The following is a 21,188-nucleotide window of genomic DNA, read 5'->3' on the forward strand; positions in this document are numbered from 1 at the left end:
ACAAAACAAGTTAAATTTGCTCTAAATCTGTACTAGCGAATATTGTGCAAAATTCTTTGCCATCTTAAGATTTAGGATAAATCTATAAATAACCCTTTGAAAAATGATGAGAACATATTATATTTACTACATTTGTAGCATCTATTTTTAGTTGATCAAGGAGGATTATATTAATGTCACCTCCAACAAAATGATTCACAAAAAAAGTAAAATCATTGAATGACCCATCTGTAATAAACCCTTCAAGAAATTGTGCTTTTTCTATCAAATTTAAGTTTGGTTTGAATAAATTATCAAAGAATCTAGTATAACTATCAAAATTTCTGGATTTCAAAGATGTACTTTAAGTGTACTTATATTAGCGCAGCTAAATTTTAGCGCAAACACCTTAAATTGAGTAGTTTCAACATATAAGCGCGTACGTGTATTAGCACAGTATCAGCAGCGCTAAAGTAGCCAATTGCCGGTAGCTGAAACACAAATTTCCGATCAAATATGGAAAGGCCCGAACATGACTGTTCATGAAACAGATCTGCCCGGGACTATATATACATGTTTTTTTTCTTTAAAAATATTACTTAATAAAGTTTGCATATGTATTAAGTCTTTTTTTTAAATAAAAAGCAATATTATATATATTATGCATGTTGATTTGTTTTCTTTTTCTTTCTTCTTATACTGTGGAAAAATCTCGTACTAGTATTAAATCAATGTTATTATCTCCATTATATTTTATTTACACTTTGTACATGTATACAGTGCAGAATGGCCATAATTGTTTGTTTTCAAATTCACACTTGGTTTTCAAAGCAGTAAAATGTTATCGTAACACTCATAATTATCGCGACCAGACAAACTGGCGATCTACTCCGAATGTGTTATATACGATGTTTACGGACAATGGCGAAGAAAAAAATAAATGCAACTTGATTTACAATCATAGATGACTTTTGCACTAATGTTCAAGCAGGTTTGATTATTCTATTTGAAACATTCTGCAGAATATTAGTTAGGAATGCAGTTATTGCCATATTTACACAATAAATATGTATTTCTCTGTGCTCTCTTGCATTGTAATTACGGTATTATCAACAGATAAATGTTACTTTTTTTATTTATTTTAGGAAAGCCTTTCATTTTAGTCTAATATTAGCGCTACACATGAATCAGCGCATGCCCGTTCCCGCTAATAGCGCGAAAATAAGTATTCCGCTAATATTAATACACTTACAGTATTTTCACAAACAACCTTTGAAATAAGGGTCACATTTTCCAGTCTATTCACTTATACCCTTTCTTTCATATCTTGAATATGTGACATTGAAAAGAGATCAGATGGAAATATCAAATAATGTCTTCCTCTACTCTGAAAACAAATCCCATTAATGATTTTGATGGCAAAGACTTTTGCAAAGATCACATTTTCTTTATTGTCTTTTCTGACTTCATTTTAAACCATACCTTTTTAGTTACAACATGAATTTTGGCATATACCGTGCTAATTAAATGTCACTGGGTATACTGTCTACTAATAACTCAACTTCATGACATGTTACACTACAGTTTTACATGTAAGAAATCGACATTCATCACCAGTGTTAGATTATACAGTATTGTCACTTTCTCAGGCTACTGAGACTGCTTCCATTGCAGTCATTTAAAGAAACTGTTTTAGATGGGCAGTTATAGAAGTAATGTGTAGACTCTTTTAAGACGGGCATTAAAGGACAACTCTATCAACTTTTGAAACAAAACTCTCTTATTTTTTATTCTTCGAAAAGTATTCAACATAATGCTAAGCCTGGCCCTGTATGCATCTATTATTAACTTTAAAGTTAGAACAATTTTGACTTATAAATGTTAAATATATCTGAATCTGAAAAATTTGGCTTTTAATAAACCCATTCATTATAACTCTTGTAAAACACTGTCCTGAGTATTTTAAGATTTTTAAATCCACCTGAAATGCTTCAGCTGAATATGTAACACCTCGAGAGATATTTCAAACAATTCTTCATTTAAGACAGCAGAAATAGCATTACGATGTACTGGTTCTCATATTAACTCTTAGCCTGCTGGTGGCAGTCTATTCTGCCTTTGCGACCAGTGCAGACCAAGATCAGCCTGCACATCCGTGCAGTCTGATCATGGTCTGCACTGTTCGCTATTCAGTCAGTAAATTTTTAGTAAACACCCCTTCAAATGATAAATGGCACTGCCTAAATTGGAAGATGGACCAGTCCATTATAGAAATATAGCAGGGTAAGGTTTAAGTCATTTGGGGTATTGCCTGAGAAACTAACAATACTGTTTTATTCCAATACATCAGTTACATACAGGATAAAATTGGACGGAATTTTATACTGGAATTTCTTCCTGAAACTTGTAAGGTATAAATCTGATTAGACATAATTCTAGTGTACAACACTGTTCCCCAATGTGTAGATATAAAACAGAAAATATTCAACTACAGCACAAGTTCCTACCTAACCAATACGACTTTTCTGAAAATACAACAAGTTCTTTAGTAATTATTTACTGAATAACTATACAGATTTTGTACAATCATTTTATAAGTCAGATATATTGATGAACTGACTTAGAACTTCATTCCGAGGGCTTGGTGCAAAACTATTGTAAGTGTATGTAAATAAAGAACAAGATACAATAGTTTTGCGCCAAGCCCTAATTTCAGAAATCCTGAAAATCTGAAAATGATTAAACTTTGCATAAATTCTGATTTAAGGCAAACATATGTTTTATAGAGCATGTCTACCGCAGTAACATCTATGTATAACCAACTAAAAAAACATATGTTGTGCAGTTAAAGTCCAATCCATTTCTATTAAAGGGAGGTAATTCAATTTATATATTTATAGATACTGAAAGAAATATGCTATAAATAATGACCAATCACTACAAACTCAACAAATGAAAATGTAACCATCAGACATGCCACAGACATTTCAACGAAATGTAATTAATGCTGTTAAACTAGCTGACAAAGTTAGTCATGGGCGAAATCACAAAATCATGTTTATTTAGAATTCACACAAGTTTGGCTCAATATTATATTCTTAGAAGCTGTCAACAAGATTAATATCTATAAAATCTTACAGAATGTTGTGTTTCCTGCTAAAAATATTACCAAATAAATATATCAAAACAATATTCTGTTCTCTTAAAGATTAACAACCAAAGTAAAAGCAAGAGAGTCCATACCTTTAAAGTTGATACCTTTAAAGTTGAACATAAATGGCTATATATTCACTGTGGACGGTTTTACAAGTTAAAGAAAACCAGAAATTTTCAGGAAATAACTCATATTTGTGTTTGAAACAAATATTTCATATATTGTTTGTTACATATATATCAATAATATAAAACCACAATGCTTTGAAACAGATGCTATTTCCATGCAAAACAACCTGCAAACAATTCACTATAAGGCCTTATAACTTTTCTAAATAATTTCAAACAAAATCCTATGACTAGAAGTTATGATAACGGGATTGAAAACTATCAACTGCATTCTAATGTGAATAACAAAAATAACAGTTTGGGTCACTGGCACCAGAACAGAAAGAAAATGCCTCTGTACATGTTATACCCTACCCCTAGGTATTATATAAGCACAATGGTCATGAACTGGAAAGTGCACTTACCCATTTCAATCGTACATTTCTCACCTAAAATGCGCAGTTCCGTGAATGGGTACCCAGCATATTGAACAAGCCATAATTTATCTTACATTGTGTACCAGTCACTTTGTCTCAATATTTCATATTGCAGAGATACTCCACATATTTTATGCCGTCCTACACGTTACAGAAAAAACTTGCGTGAACTTCCCTAATGAACATCCGGTCCAGAGGTCACAGCAGTGTGCACATGTTAGGTGAAATGTAAACAAACAAAAACAGAATGCAAAATATTCACAGTTTTACATTAAAACTCGAAATATAATATATAATTATATAATTATGATTTTGAAGTTGAAGTCATGCATTTGTATTCATCTGCACTGTTTACTTAATTCTTATTGCACATTTATGCTGCATATATACATATTAGCAAACACATGTAGTTAAACAACGACTGGCATACATTTTCACATCAGCCAATCAGAATGGTTTTGTAATCTAGACCGGAACTTCACTAGGGGAGTTCAACGAAGTTTTTTTGTGTAAAGCTGAAACACTATAAACTACTCGTTGTTTCCCTCAAGTAAGGAATATTGAAAAAATGTGTCTGGTAAACAATGAAAGATAAATTACCTCTTGTTCAATATCAATAGTACACATTTACCGAACTGCGTGTTTTAGGTATGAAATGCGCGATTGAAATGGGTAAGTATATTTTCCCGTTCATGACCATGGTTCTTATAGAATACCTAGGGGTAGGGTATACATGTTCAGAGGCATTTTCTTTCTGTTCTGGTGCCAGTGGTTTGGGTCATGCTTGTGCACACACTTTCATCTGGATAGGATCAGACATATTGTGACAATCTACCCATCCTGTTTCTAAACTGCTGTGCTGGTATTAGTGATAGTCACAAATTATCGCAGTAATGCAGTGACAATCAATTAAACTTAAAACTATAGTCCATCTATGAAGAAATGATGTCAGTATCAGACACAATATTCAAACTAATTGGTGACAAGTGATTGGTACCAGTCAATCAGTGAAAAGTGATGGGAATCAGTCAAAATATTCTATCCAATCACCTATCACAATATTCTAACCAATCAGTGACAAGTGATGGGCATCATTCACAACATCCTAACCAACCAGTGACAAGCATTTACCCAATCATTTCACTAACTGAGCCATAATCACGCCTTTTTGTTCAAGGATGAGTAGAAATTCTGCGGGCACCAGCCCCTAAATGGTTGATTTGGGCAACAGAGCAATGACCATCTCTACCATGAAGGTGAAAACCTACAGCACCCAATAATGTACAGTTAACAACATGATAGTTCAGAACATGATGTTTCAAAATATTCTTTCATGTTATGTCACAACTGTTGCCATAGTGACATAATTTATAGTTTTCAAGAAATAAGAAATAAGAAAATAAATAAAAGAATAAGGTATAACATGATTTTAGAACTAACCTACATGGTTGATAATTTACAGTTTATAACATGATGATATAGATATTTTGCTATGTGAAGAAAAAAATGTAATTTTACAAAATTATTGTAAGAAAGTTACAGAGCTCCAGATAAGCTGCGTATTTGCGTATTTACGCAATTAAAATTGCAGAAAACCCAAATGAATTCATACAGTGTGGGTACTGAAACGCAATTAAAATTCCTAATAGATCTACCCAATTCGTAAAAAATAGCTTGCGTATCACATTTTCCTTATTAACTAGAACGGGTACAAGATTTTAACGCTAGATTTGACTGACTGGTTATACGTTACTGCAGAACAGGTTGCAATTTATCGGAAAAATAACAGGACCATTCAGTCGGCTGATCGGTGTTATTTGGACGCTTTGTAAACAATTTTACGCCGATAAAATGTAAAGAGGTTGCAGGAAAAAACATTGTTGCAGCACAAACAAACAAATTAGTGGGATATTTTGCTGTTCAACAATGACAGTTATCTGTCTGTGACGATGTAGTGTCACCAATACTGGATAACATCTTTTGGGAGAATGCATATTGCGGTGACCACATCGTTCGGGATATTGTATATGAACTGATCTCAGACTGCATTAAAAGTGAAAAAGAAAACAACAGTATGAAACATTCATTACAATTTTAAATACATTTTTGTATTAAACATTGAAGGGCGCCATTAAAATACTTAGTCAGTCCTGTTTAATGATATATACCATGTATACTGTAAGCAAAAAAATACTCAATTGTTAGTGCAAGATTGGTAAAATACCCAATTGGTTTTAGCAAATACCCAATTACTTCTGAAAAGGCTGGGTAATGATATTATCTTTACCCAATTCAAATTTCCAATACCCAATTCAGACAAAAAGTGATGGGTAAATACCCAATTGCACCAAAAGCTTATCTGGAGCTCTGAGTTATTACCTACAGTATTCAATAATTCACAATTCAAAATGCATATTATTGAGTAACAAACATGTTTTATTACAACATGTATCATCACCAGGATGTTAGAACAACTGTCATAGTTAGCTGAATGATTTCATCCAGAGTATGTGATAAACATGTAGTTAGTAACACATTGCTGAATGTATCACTGAGATCTAGATCTATGGTTAGCAACATAATGCTGACTGTTTCACTGAGATCTAGATCTGTAGTTAGAGACATAATGCTGAATGTTTCACTGAGATCTAGATCTATAGTTAGCAACATAATACGGAATGTTTTGCAGAGATCTAGATCTATAGTTAGCGACATAATGTTGGATGTTTCGCTGAGATCTAGATTTATAGTTAGCACCATAATGCTGAATGTTTCACTGAGATCTAGATCTAAAGTTAGCGACATAATGCTGAATGTTTCAATGAGATGTGTATCTTTTGACAGCAACATGATGCTGAATGTTTCACTGAGATGTAGATCTATTGTTAGCAACATGATGCTGAATGTTTCAATGAGATGTATATCTTTTGACAGCAACATAATGCTGAATGTTTCACTGAGATGTAGATCTATTGTTAACAACATGATGCTGAATGTTTCACTGAGATGTAGATCTATTGTTAGCAACATGATGCTAAATGTATCACTGAGATGTAGATCTGCTATTAGCAAAATGATGCTGAATGTATCACAGAGATGTAGGTCTACTGTTAGCAATATGATGCCAAAAGTATCATCGAGATCTAGACATCATAGTTAGCAACATGATGCTGAATGAATCACTGAGATCTACACCTATGGTAAGCAACATAATGGCACAGACTCTTGTTAAGAGAGTAGGAGATTTAGACCTCTAGTTAGCAACATGATGCTGAATGAATCACTGAGATCTACACTATGGTAAGCAACATAATGGCACAGGCTCTTGTTAAGAGAGTAGGAGATTTAGACCTCTAGTTAGCAACATGATGCTAAATGTATCATTATGTCACTAATGGGTAGGCATAAATTCAATCACAGTGTCTCATGGAAATACAGCAATAGCTGTAGACAAAGTGGATTCACAGACACCTATTCAAATATGTATGTTTCCGAAATCAAAGCTCACTGATACAATTTGAGACAAAATAAAGTGCTCGGTCTGTTCTCTAGTTTACCATATAAACAATACATGCATACATATTTAACAATCCCGGAATAAATTCTGAAAGTTGACGGAATGTAAAAATATCTGAAACTTAAACTTCCTTGAAGGAAAGGTAGTTAAGGAGTTTTCTAACGTAATTCAATTTGCATCCTCAAACTTTACAGCAAGTAAAGTAAAATAAGTTAAGAGTCACAAAAACTCTGCATATTATATTACATTATCTGTAAGTTTAATTATATTAGAGGAAATATATTGCTGGTATAAATTTCCCTAAGGGAAGATAATAGCAACAAGAAACTGCTGAGCTCACAAAAAAATAATGCTGCAATTATGAAACACATTTTTCAGCTTCAGACACAATTTCAATTATTTGCATCAAATTTTTTTTAACTTCAGACACAATTTGAAACAAAAATGAGTCTCCTATAATGTTAACGTTGCTTGGTTGATTCTATTTTCTGAATGAACTTTTAGAATATTTTATTAAATGAAATCAAAGTGTCTGGAAATGTATATTATATTTTCAATATCTGCAGCAGAAACTACAAAAGAAATGAATGGAAATACTGTCCAAAGGTGCTGACATTTACGGCAGAGTTATGAACGAGAAATTGACCTCTAATTCTTTCTGTGACCTTGTCAGTTGTGCTTGCTCTTGCGGTCTCTCCAAACATTGTGCTAAATAATTCTAACTGCTCAGTGATAAAGTTACAGTCTGGACAAGATCAGAGAATCTATAACCTTTACCCTTAAGAATGACTTTCACCTTTGCGCTATGTACCTACGTCTTTCAGCACTAATGGATCTCATTAACAGATGACAATTGTCCATTTATAAACCACATAAGACTCTTTTATCACCTATGGCCAGCTTTGACTTGCAAGCTTTTAGCATGTAACATCTATATATCTCAAAGAACAAAACATTTTCAATTTTGCTGTATGCAAACCACCTTAATGGCAAGATCAGATATACTGTGAAATCAATTAAATTCGCTGGCATGAAGTTTCGCGCAAACGTGAAAAAGGACTGTTTTGCGAGGGCTTTAATTTGCGCATTTTCAATTCATAAATGAAAAAAATAATTGAAAATAATAATAACACGGTCTTAAATGCACGCATCGGTTCTAGCGCGAAATACGCGAAAATTCGTCCTACGTGAATAAAAATGATTTCGTAGTACATAGGCACGCACACACGCACACAGTCATAAGCAAACAGTCAGTTTGATGAACATGTCAAGCTCACAGCAAGTAGGCTGATAATTAATAGGGAGAGAAAGCTTTTCCACTCCCAAGATTACATATCAAAAGCTGTCTGACTTAAATTTCACAATAAACCAAAGAACATGAGACCAAACATGCAATAAAACTTAACCAAAACTACAGTGTCTGCAAACAAAAATCCCATTTAAGTTGAGAAAGCAACAAAATATTGAGAAGTCATCTTGCCATGAGACATGAACCAAATCATGTAACAGACAGACAAAACACATAAAAAGGTGACAGGGTTTCCTAAAATTCACAACGAAAGTTTAAAAACAAAGAATAAAGCAGTCTCGTCACACACAAGAGTTTGAACATGATTCTTTTTTTTTTTACTTGAAAAATTGGTCTCTCGTGAAATTCTTTCAGGAGTTTGTGATGATAGTGGCTGTACAGGTTTAAGTAGATGAAGAACTAGATTTTTAGGACCATATTATCTATGATATTTCATCTTATTGTTATATCATCATATCCTGGGTACATTCTTATTACATAATCAATCCAAAAGGTTTCTGACAACACACCATGAAACTATAAGATGGTATCTCTATGTAAGCCACTTTCTAAAAATAAAATTGGGGTACAGACATTTTCAAAGATGGAAGGGTGGGGTGTGGGCAAGAAGCCTTTACCAACCTGCCAAAAACCATAAAAAGAATTAAACGAGTATTTAATGCAAATGCAATTAATTGATATAAATTATGAATATATAATATTCCTCAGTAATTGATAACCAAATTGTATGATACCAAGTTATCATGACAATTATAATTTTTACAATTTGGTACCAAATGACTCATAAAAAAACCATCAACATGCATAGTTGTTTTGCTACTGTCTGGATCTGTACCAGCTTGAAGTCCCGACTTTTGTAGGTAAAGACTTTCATTGCTTGTTTCTTTCAAAAGCACTAAAGAAGTTGAGAAATTGTTAGCGAACAGCATGAATCCTGACCAGAATTATCGCGCTGGTCTGGATCCATGCTGGTCGCAAACCCACTATGTTGGTTTTCTCATGGCATGGCTCAAATGACATAATAACCAGACAGTACTAATATATGGCAATAAGTTACAGTTTATGGCTACTTTGTCTGGATACTGTACTGTACAAATGCTTGAAAGTCCCTGATAAAACATATATTTAGGGAAAAGACTTTTATTGCTTTTTTATTTCAATAAGCACAAAAAGACAGTGGCCTGATGAAATTTTCTAAGACTAGAAATGATGCCATAAAAATTACTGTTTCAAAAATATCTCAACACATATTTAAGTGCACAATTTTATTATTACTATTATACCAGATTTATACAGTGCCCTTTTCATGATAAACACGTTCAAAGGCGCTTTACATATAGCAAACGCAGCCACACAGGGCGCGAAATTCATCCTCTACTAGTACAGACACAGAGCGATCTGACCAGAGGGACAGAGTGAGATAAAGCCCTCAGAACAGATAGAGAGAAATCCTTTTAGATACAGGCTTGTCTGGCTAACTTAGCCTAGCTCTTTGCGAATAGACAATCTGGTTCTTTAACGTGCCCGGTGTATAGCACCAATACACACGAAGCCGTCTTTCTTGGGAAGAACCAGTACAGGCCTCTTGGTTAGGTGGGAGACACTCGAGAGCATCTCGGAAATTTCCAGTGCCTGGACCGGGATTCGAACCCCGGACCTCTGGATTGATAGTCAAGCGTGTTACCACTAGACCACCGGCCCACTGTTTTCATGGTAATGCATTTCTAAATGATATTTTTACAAGTTATTTATCATCATGTATGTGTCAAAAATCATAAAATTGAGTTGTTCTAAATAACAAAATTAAAATCTCATTCTCGTAAATCTGTTTTTTATTTCAAAAATATTGATTTTTTTGCAGTCACAAGGGGATGAGCAAAGTGCTCAAATTACCCAGGATTTGCAGTGATCCATTGATATAAAATACATTTGGTACTTGGTATCTCAAATTCCATGGGATGAAGCGTATTAGTTCAATAGAACCAAAATTTAACTTTAAATGACATTTTGTGCACAAATGTTTTTGGGACTGGACTTGAAAATGTGTCCTAGATAGCTGGAATTATGATAGGAGCAAGCTCCAGATATCGAAATTCAACCATTTAAGGAAAACTGCCAAGGATCACATTGATTATTCCTCCATTAAGCTCTTGTTTTCAAGCATGCTGTGTTTCAATGTATATAGAAGTGAAACACTATTCAAACTCGTGTGATGAATTACCTGACGTTGAAGAATGAGAGCATCTTTTAATACCTAACATGAACATTTCCATTACCATAGCTGAAGAAGAAATAAAAACACAACATCCAGAAAAGAAAAACTGTAAATGATAAACAAAAATTGAGTAAATATTGAATACTGTAGATAAGATAAATAACTTGTTATGCATTTTTTTCTGACTAAAAATTTATTCTGTTGACAGTAACTGTTGTTAAGTTTTGTCGAGACACAAAAACTAAGTGCTCTACTGCTCATGGGAGATAACTCCTGAAGCTGCTGAAGTATTATATGGTTATGTCCCTTTGATACTCAAATTTTTGTAAAGTAGATTACAGACTAAATGATAAAATAGTGAAAACGGAATTTCTATAAATGTGTCTGTGTAACTGAAAAAGTATTTCAAACCAAAGATTATACAGTTGAGAAGATAATCAGCACTAGGTGATTCTTTATGAAAACCATATAAAAGCATGCATATCTGGGTATTAACACTCTCTGAGGTTAGATTTACAGTGATGTCTATTTTCAAAATGTGACAAAGGTTGTCAGTAAATTGAAATGTAAGTTAGACTGAATACCACTTCATAATGATACGACAATTACAGTTTGCTGCCAGTACACACATTTTTCATGACTTTTAAGCTAATTCTTAAATGCTTTTCACATTTTCCCTTTGCATGTGACCTTGTACGTGAAAATGGTTTGAATAAAATCTGATCCTTTTTTTTCAAGAAAGGCACACCTTTAACCTTTAGCCTGCTGGCAGCAAGTGACCAGCGCAGTCTAATATTCATCTTAGTCTCTACTGTTCGCTATTTAGTCAGTAAATTTTCAGTGAACGCCCCTTCAAATAATGAATGGTATACTTCCCAAATTGAATGATAGACCAGTCCCTTTTTGAAACTGAAAGAAAATATGATTATCCAGAAATGAAATATGCATGATCAGACAGCCTCTATAGACTAATATTACATATGATAACGTAAGACAGACAATCTGTACACATATTAAACTAATAACAATGGACAATACAGTCATGTTCTCTCATGGATTTACAGGTTAAATGGCAAGAAACAACTCTACTAGGACTAGATACCAAGGAATGTATGCCTAATGTCCGACCTGTTAGAATTCCTGCATGTTAATTGTATGCTACAGCACCTACACTGTCATGGTAAAGTTTTGCAACATTTAAAGGAACTAAAATGTAGTTCCTTCATTTAAAGCCTGAGTTAATTAATAATATTTTAAAACAGTTCAGTGACTTAACTGACTGAGGCTAATACTGATGCTATTTTTTTACTATCAGGAGACACTTATTAAACCAAAACATTCATCATGGATACTTATTTAAATACTTTCATTACACTAACAAAAACAATCCTCCAGTAGTTTGATATATTGAGCAAATTACCTCTAAATAACTCTTGATTTTTGGAAGTTGTACCACTTCATGGAATTGGCAGAATTTCTTTATTTGGATTCTCATTACATGAAATTTAAGGTTTTACGAGATTTTTAAGCTAAGTACCTACATGAAACAAGTACACTGCATTCTATAAGTTAGTGCAACAGGTGCCCAATTAGCTATATATACTGTTCCAAGCAATGATGAAAACTGTTGTGAGGGAAATGAGAAATCATACACAATCCTAATCAATTAATACAGATAATGAATCATTGTTGTTACCTACCAATTGATTGGTGGAGGTGAAAATGGTACAGAAAACACCTGTGCCTTATCTAATATAACATATAACAACAGAAAAAAGAACACTTAACAGGTTTCTCCTAACAACACCAAGGCAGAAGATCAACGGAGATCAATTCAGCTTATTAACTGCTGCTATTTTCATCTCAGCCCTAACAAAAACAATAGACAGACAGATTAGGTACAGGTACATGTAGGAAATTTTCTCCAGATTATATTTAATTACAATGTTCTATCTTAAACCGACTGACCTCAAGATCACAAGAGCTCGTCAAACACAAAATGCCCCACTTGATGCATTCAGTAATTGCACAAGGAACAGAAATTATTTGCTCACTGTAAAAAAAAAAGTTCTACTGTTCTGGTTCAATGTGACCTTGACCATTGACCTATTGACCTCAAACTCAACAGGGGTCATCAGTTGGTCATGATCAAGCTCCCTTTTAATGATCCTGGGCCCAAGTGTTCTCAAGGTATCGTCCAAAAAGAGTTTAACTGTTCCGGGTCAATGAGACTTTGACCTTTGGCCTACTGAATTCAACATCTATAGGGGTCATCTATTGGTCATGACCAACCTCCCTATTAAGTTTAATGATCCTAGGCCCAAGCGTTCTCAAGTAATTGTCTGGAAACAGTTTAAATGGTCCGAGTCACTGTAACCTTGACCTTTGACCTACTGACCTCAAAATTAATAGGGGTCATCTACTAGTCATGATGAACTTCTGTATTATCTTTCATGACCCTTGGCCCAAGCACAAACAAACAGATCTCAAAATCAATAGGGGTCATCTGCTGGTGATCACCAACCTGAGACCTATCAACTTTCACGATCCTAGGCCTAAGCAATCTTGAGTTATCATCCGAAAAACGTTTAACTCCTCCTGGTCACTGTGACCTTTGACCTACTGATCTCAAAATCAATAGGGGTCATCTGTTGGTGATGACCAACCTCCCTATCAACTTTCATGATCCTAGGCCCAAGCAATCTTGAGTTATCATCCGGAAAACGTTTAACTCTTCTGGGTCACTGTGACCTTGATCTTTGACATACTGACTTTTAAATCAATAGGAGTCATCTCCTAGTCATGACCAACCTCCCTATCAACTTTCATGATCCTAGGCCCAAGCGTTCTTGAGTTATCATCCGGAAACCGTTAAACTGTTCAGGGTCACTCTGACCTTGACCTTTGACACACAGACCTCAAAATCAATAGGGGTCATCTGCTGGTGTTGACCAACCTCCCTATCAACTTTCACGATCCTAGGCCCAAGCAATCTTGAGTTATCATCCGAAAACCATTTAACTCTTCCGGGTCACTGCGACCTTGATCTTTGACATACTGACCTCAAAATCAATAGGGTTCATCTCCTGGTCATGACCAACCTCCCTATCAATTTTCATGATCCTAGGCCCAAGCATTCTTGAGTTATCATCCGGAAACCGTTTAACTGTTCAGGGTCACTGTGATGTGACCTTGACCTTAGACATACAGATCTCAAAATCAATAGGGGCCATCTGCTGGTGATGACCAACCTTCCTATCAACTTTTATGATCCTAGGCCCAAGTGTTCTCGAGTTATCATCCGGAAACAGATTGGTCTACATTTCGACCGACAGACCGACCGACCGACTGACATCTGCAAAACAATATACCCCTCCTTCTTCAAAGAGGGGCATAATAAAACAACAAACAAAAAGGAAAATGTTATGATATTAGAAGATAATATTGCTAGTGTTTCCATTCAAAACTGACAAAGCATTTGTCTGTGGGTATGTTGATTATAAAGCTTTATGTGAATGACCATTAAGTACAAATTCCTCCATGGTGTATTGGTCAAGATGGTTTGAAAGTCTTTATTGCAAAGCAACCCAGGTTCGATTCATGACTCAGGCATGTTTTTTTTCTTCTTGATTTGGAATATTTTTAGATAGTTTAGAAACAAGAACTCATGTTTAAATGTTCATGGCATGACTAAACTTCAATTTTAAAGAAAAATCATTTCTAGCCAAAATCTGGAGTCTTCCCTTCAACATCAGGACTTTATCACTATTGTAAGAGCTACTAAATTTCAAAATGCAGGTCATTAAACAATTCAGTTTTTAAATTGCCTTGTATGCCACCTACATTATCCATTTTTAACCAAGATTTAAATACCTTCCCATATTATTACCACATTCAATAATAAACAATGATATATGAGCCGTGCCATGGGAAAACCAACATAGTGGGTATGCGACCAGCATGGATCCAGACCAGCCTGCGCATCCGCGCAGTCTGGTCAGGATCCATGCTGTTCGCTAATCGTTTCTCCAATTCCAATAGGCTTTAAAAGCGAACAGCATGGAGCCTGACCAGACTGCGCGGATGCGCAGGCTGGTCTGGATCTATGCTGGTCGCATACCCACTATGTTGGTTTTCTCATGGCACGGCTCATATAACAAAGAATCATTCTGAACTAGAAGATGTTAACAAAAGAAATGAACCACTGCAAGACTCAGATTTCACTACTTCCTAAAGGTTACACATGTTACTCTTTCCAAGTCTTCATATTACAAATTACGATTCAATATGATACTGCCTCTTTAACTTTCTTTCTTTCAATAGTGCCTCAAATTAAACAGAACCGCCCTTTTCCTCATCAGTAAACAATAAAGACATGAAATTCCTATTACAACATATAGCTTATTGCTACTTATATCACTTATCCATCAACACAGAGCAGCCAATGCAAAGAAAGGAACAGCCTTATTTCTTACTAATGAAGTGACAAATTTGAATTATCTCACCACTGCTATAATTCTTCAACTTACTTTTCAGATTATAAAAGCATACAGGTAAGACTAGAACACTTTATCAATATTCAATCTTTAAGCTATACTGATCATTCTTAAAACTTCAGCTTTAATTAACACAAAGCTTTTCCTGCTATCTGCCATCACTAGTCAACACAGATCATGTATCACACTCACAGTCAAGGTCATTGTTCAAAAGCCCACGTATCACACTTACATGATGCAGGACACTTTTAGGCCATTTATTACACTGACAGTAAGGACACAGCTAGCCCATTTATCACACTTGCAGTCAAGCATATTGCTAGCACACTTCTCAGACTCACAGTCAATGACATCAATAGCACACTTACCACACTCACAGTCAAGCATACTGCTAGCACACTTCTCAGACTCACAGTGAATAACATGAATAGCACACTTATCACACTCGCAGTCAAGCATATTGCTAGCACACTTCTCAGACTCAGTCAATTACATCAATAGCACACTTATCACACTCGCACATACAAGGACAGCACTAGTTACAACTATATCACACTCACAGTAAAAAAACAACAAAAAAACATTCATTATCCGAAATAAAACTATAGTCTTTTTTGTGAAATTGTGAACTTTAACTATAGGAAGGCCAAAAGAGTGTAAAATGTGAGTACAGGAGGTCTTGGATTAGTCTGACCGTGTCAGGAATATATTTAGTGATATTTTTTTTTTTTTATAAATGACAAAGTGAATCAAGTGAATTTAGAAACCAAGTTTTCCTACTTCTTTTCCAATGTCCATCAAAATCTTGTATTGGCTTGCACCACATCTATTTCAAACAAATGTGAACATAATATATATATATGTAGTTGGGTTTATATGTTTCATGAAATAGAACTATAGATAAAAAGATTCAAATGGCAAAATATGTGATAATTATATTATCCCCATCATTCAGAAAGAAAGCCTAAAGATGAACATCTAGGATCTTTCACTAGCTGAAGGTCTGGATTGAATATCTGGTGCAAGGGTAACTAGGTGGTAACGTTACTAAGCCTCTGCTGAGTTACAACACAAAAATTTCCAAAGAACCAGAAATTCCCATTCACACTTTCACAACCAGTGATAGATTCTTTTTCTTGCATACCATATTCTTCAAATATTTGCAGAAATATATTAAAACAAATGTTTTTCTTTTATGCACTATTTAACTAGAGATGCTTTTGAGAAGAGCGCATGTCTCCCACAACTGCGCCCCTATGAAAAATGTCTAGTTTCTCTAGATGGTTTAGACGAGTGGATCCAATTATATGGTCTGGACAAGTGGATCCAATCAGTAGATTAATGGCCATAAATCAAAAGTGCCTGGGCGGATTTAAATAGTTATCGAACTTGGCTAAGGTATTATGGCCAAACACATTTTGTTCATGTTTGGTGAAGATCAGATGAGAAATGTTCAACTTAGAGAGCGGACAAGAGTAAAAAGGCGGATTTTTCGGTAATTCAAGGGCCGCAACTCTAAAATGCCTGGACCGATTTGGCTAGTTATCAAACCTGGCCGAGGTCTCATGATAAAACACATTTTGTTCAAGTCTGGTGAAGATCGGATGAGAAATGTTCGACTTAGAGTGCGGACAAGAGTTAAAAGGCCGATTTTTTGGTAATTCAAGGGTTGTTACTCCAAAATGCATGGCTAGTTATCAAACTTGGCCGAGGTCTCATGGTCAAGCACATTTTGTTCAAGTTTGGTGAAGATCAGATGAGAAATGTTTGACTTAGAGTGCGGACAAGAGTAAAAAGGCCAATTTTTGGTAATTCAAGGGCCATAACTCCAATTTGCCTGGACCGACTTGGCTAGTTATCGAACTTGGGCGAGATTTTATGGTCAAACATATTTTGTTTAAGCTTGGTGAAAATCGAATGAGAAATGTTCGACTTAGAGTGCGGACAAGCTTTGTGACAGACACACACACACACAGACAGACTGGAGTAAATCAATATGTCTCCCACACCACTGTGTGGTGGGAGACATAATTATACCAGTGGTTATTCATCAATAAACTATGGCACATAGTTTTTTAAGCAGGAAAATTCTATCCAGTCAGCAAAAAGTATTTTATAATTGTCTTGTGTAATTTCTACCAGCAATTTTACTTCTATACTTTTATTACAAACTTGTGAAAGGCTCCACACAAACTGCTATGAGATAAAAGAAAGACATGAAGCTGATGTCCTTGTGTAACATGTGGCTGTATATATATTATAATATAGTACTCTTGTTATCATTTTGCAACCCCTCGTTTCTGTCTGTCTTATGGTCTGGGAATTTTTTAAGTCATGCCAATGTCTGTGCGTAATCTTTTACAAAATAACTGAGGCTGACGTAGAAATGAGCTACAAAAGGTCTTAATTGTATCAAAACACTTCCATTACAGCAACATTATCATGTTTGCTACATACATTTTTCACTACAAATGCCCTTATTACATTAACGATGTGTTAAATTACATCAACCATGTGCTAACTACTGAAATAAACATGTGATAATTTGATAATTCTATGTGTTCAAAAACTGCACATGCTGATGTATATCTAATTCATATCAGAATGTTATTTTCAGAACATCTCAAAACAGAATGCTAGTTTTAGAATATCTCAATACAGAATGCTATTTTAAGAACATACTGTACCAATAACTCATGAGTTTCCTCTATGGGTTGTTAGAACCTTAAAATTCAAAACCTAACAAATTATTATTGCAACCTACTCAACAAAGAAGTATTTACACAAAGGAGACTTTAGTCACTAACCTGATCTTGACCTTGCTTCTGGCCCAGGTTGGCAAACATCAGATCATTATTTAAAAGTCCTGTTAAGACTTTTGTAATTTCAAGTTCTGGCATGCAATCCCCAACAAATTTTGTCCATGTCCATGCAAGGATACTTCTAACCAAGTTTTATCAAGATCCATTAAGGGGTTCAAGAGAAGAAGTCTTTCGAATGTTATTTTTTGTTTTCGCTCTTGGCTATGTTTTGTAAAGATCCATCAAGTGGTTTAGGAGAATGAGCATTTTGAAGTATTTTTTTCCTTTTGTAGCTCTGGTGATCTAAAATCAGTCAGGCAGAACCAAGTCAGTGAATTTTAGAAAGGTTCATTTAAGGTTTCTAACCCAAATTTGGTACACCTGCAAGTGGTTCATGAGTTTTCTTTTCAGTCCCGATTGTACTAAAGTAACCATTTGAACAAATTTGAAAAATATCCATTCAAGGATGATTCTGACCAAATTTGGTGAACACAAACCAAGAAAATGTTTACAGGCTTTTCTACTTTTAGCTTTAAGGGTCCTCTAACTGCAGTTAAGTGAAATGATTAAAACAAACTTGTGAAAGGAACACACCACGATGCTACAGTCCAAGTCTGGTATAATACTGAACAGTAGTTGTTCAAATACTACTGTTGATGCAGGACCATTGGATACCGGATTATCCAAATACACTAAAGAAAATTGGCTCTGCTTTTTATATTTATAATTTTAAGCAGTACAATTATAAGAGACAACTGTTTTACAATAATTATAAGTTCTAAACAAGATGATGATGATGACAATGATGATTGATGATGACAATGATGATTATGATGATGTTAACTATGAGGAGGAAGTTGACTTTACAAAACACAAACGTGACAATACAAATATTATACCAATGAGGGTTTTGTTGTTGTTACTGTTGGTTGCAGACATAATGACAGTGATGACAGTGATGACATTGATGATACTGATGATACTGATGTTGATATTGGGAAAAGGTAGTCATCAGAATGACATATTCGTTGGTGTTATTGATGATACTGAACATGATGATGACTAATGACTGATAATAGAGCTAAAGGAAGAGAGATAATAATAATAATGATTTGTTGTTGTTGTTGCTGAAAATGATAACAGACTTATAACAAGCTAGCAGCATGACTTGTCATAAGAAATTTAAGAATTTGTAGTATGATGACACCCTAGATTATCTACAAATGTCTAGGACCACTTGCTCCATCAGTCACGAATGGTCTTGACTGTTACAACTAGCCATGTGATTTATATACCTCCCACGGCAGTTCTTTGAATGTCACGACTGATTGCTTGGCTGTCATACAACTTTCAAGTTTTGCAGATAGTCATGCAACTGTTGTACTACTGGAAGCACCATGATCAATCATAACAACAAAAGACCATTAAAGACTATTGCAATACTGTTAAGATAGAGACTTGTGGCAGGATTTTTCTACAATTACTTGTGCTTTTCTGTCATAGACTGTCATAACCTGTTGTAAGTTGTCCTAACTCTTAGACTGTGGTGTTAATGATCACTTACTACAATTACTATTGCTGATTTTGATGACGATGATGTTGATGATGAACATGGAAATGTTGCTTCTTTTGATGAAAATGATGTTTCAGAAACCAGCAGATAAAACATACAAGAGAAAAGCTAGGAATCTGACTACAACACCTCTATGTGTATAAAATCTATGTGAAGTCCCTGTATGTGCAAACAAACTATAAATCAGTATTAATAATTCATAAAAACATTTCACATCTATTAAGCTGAAAGAGAGAACTAGTCTTGTATAATATAAAAAAACAATAACCAAAGTTAAAAGCATATAAGAGCCATGCCATGGGAAAACCAACATAGTGGGTGTGCGACCAACATGGATCCAGACCAGCCTGCGCATCCGCGCAGTCTGGTCAGGCTCCATGCTGTTCGCTTTTAAAGCCTATTGGAATTGGAGAAACTGTTAGCGAACATCATGGATCCTGACCAGATTGCGCGGATGCGCAGGCTGGTCTGGATCCATGCTGGTCCCACACCCACTATGTTGGTTTTCCCATGGCACGGCTCATATAATAATGATGCTTTAAGCCAGCGGCTAACACCTTATGAGACAGAAAAGCACCTAATTAACGAGCATAATAAAGCATGTTCTTCTAGAAGCTTTCTACAACATTATAGAGCAGAATATAAAATGTATATACCTAATATTATATATAGAGAGAGGTGGAAAATGCTTAATACTTTGAAGAGTGGAATATTAAAAGCTTTGTGTATAAATTCAGTTTTTATATACAAATACATGTATATTGTACAGTCAGTCCAGCATAGATATGTACACCTTATATATAATTTGGTGAAAAAATGCTTAATATTTTGAAGAGTGGAAGATTAAAAGTTTTGTATATAAATTCAAAACTTTTATATATAAATGCATGTATATTGTAAAGTCAGTCCTGTATACAAAGTTTATGCAAATGTTTTGTAAGTACAACTGGGTTATTTTTACAGCAGTAAGATCTGCAATGTTGTATTTGGCGGTGATGGATTTCATCTCGTCTAGATCACGAAAGGCGCTTTTGTACCTCAGCCTAGATCTAGATTTATTTCACTCAAAACTGAATAGAACTTCAGGGGAAGAAGACTATACACATGTTTGAAATGGCAATCTTTTTTGATACTCAGAATGCCTTCATTTAAGTAATTTCTTACATGATCATATTTTACATCGCTACTAAAGGTAATAATCTCATCATCGCTTTTTTGTCTGTATCCAAAAGGGGCCGCATACAGGGTTTTGTAATTATCAAATACAAGATTTATTTCAAACAGAAAATTTGCGGGTATTATATATAACATACACTTATTTAATGATCTGCTGGTTAACAGTAAAAATTTATTGCCAGGGGTTCAAAGGTTTTTTTCCTGAAATTTTGACATAAGGCATTAGCAAACTTAGCATTGAACTACAGACCAGTTAAAAACCAGTTTGTTCTGGCGACTTATACCAAGAGTCATATAATAACAAAAAGTTATTAGAAGTACTTTTGATATATATATTTTTTACCAGAGCTGTTCATATCAGAAAGATGTTACAGTTCCAAACATGTTTTAAAGCCCTTCCATTCTTAGAAAAGATATAACTGAA

General features: G+C 34.7%; 1 protein-coding gene across 10 annotated transcripts in view; it reads right to left on the reverse strand.

Moving 5' to 3' along the window:
* Positions 1 to 21,188, reverse strand: part of LOC123531496 (neuromedin-K receptor-like) — a 120,006-nt gene that overhangs the window by 17,339 nt on the left and 81,479 nt on the right. Inside the window, exon 7 of one of the 10 annotated variants that reach the window (XM_045312536.2) lies at positions 3,118 to 3,132. The exons of 8 other annotated variants lie outside the window; for them this stretch is intronic. In XM_045312536.2, the coding sequence (XP_045168471.1) occupies positions 3,118 to 3,132 (15 nt within the window). Of the gene's footprint in view, positions 1 to 3,117; positions 3,136 to 21,188 lie in introns of all 10 variants that reach the window. One more of the 10 variants, XM_045312535.2, reaches the window with a different exon arrangement.

The sequence above is a fragment of the Mercenaria mercenaria genome, chromosome 11, assembly GCF_021730395.1.
Source record: "Mercenaria mercenaria strain notata chromosome 11, MADL_Memer_1, whole genome shotgun sequence".
NCBI lineage: Eukaryota > Metazoa > Mollusca > Bivalvia > Venerida > Veneridae > Mercenaria > Mercenaria mercenaria.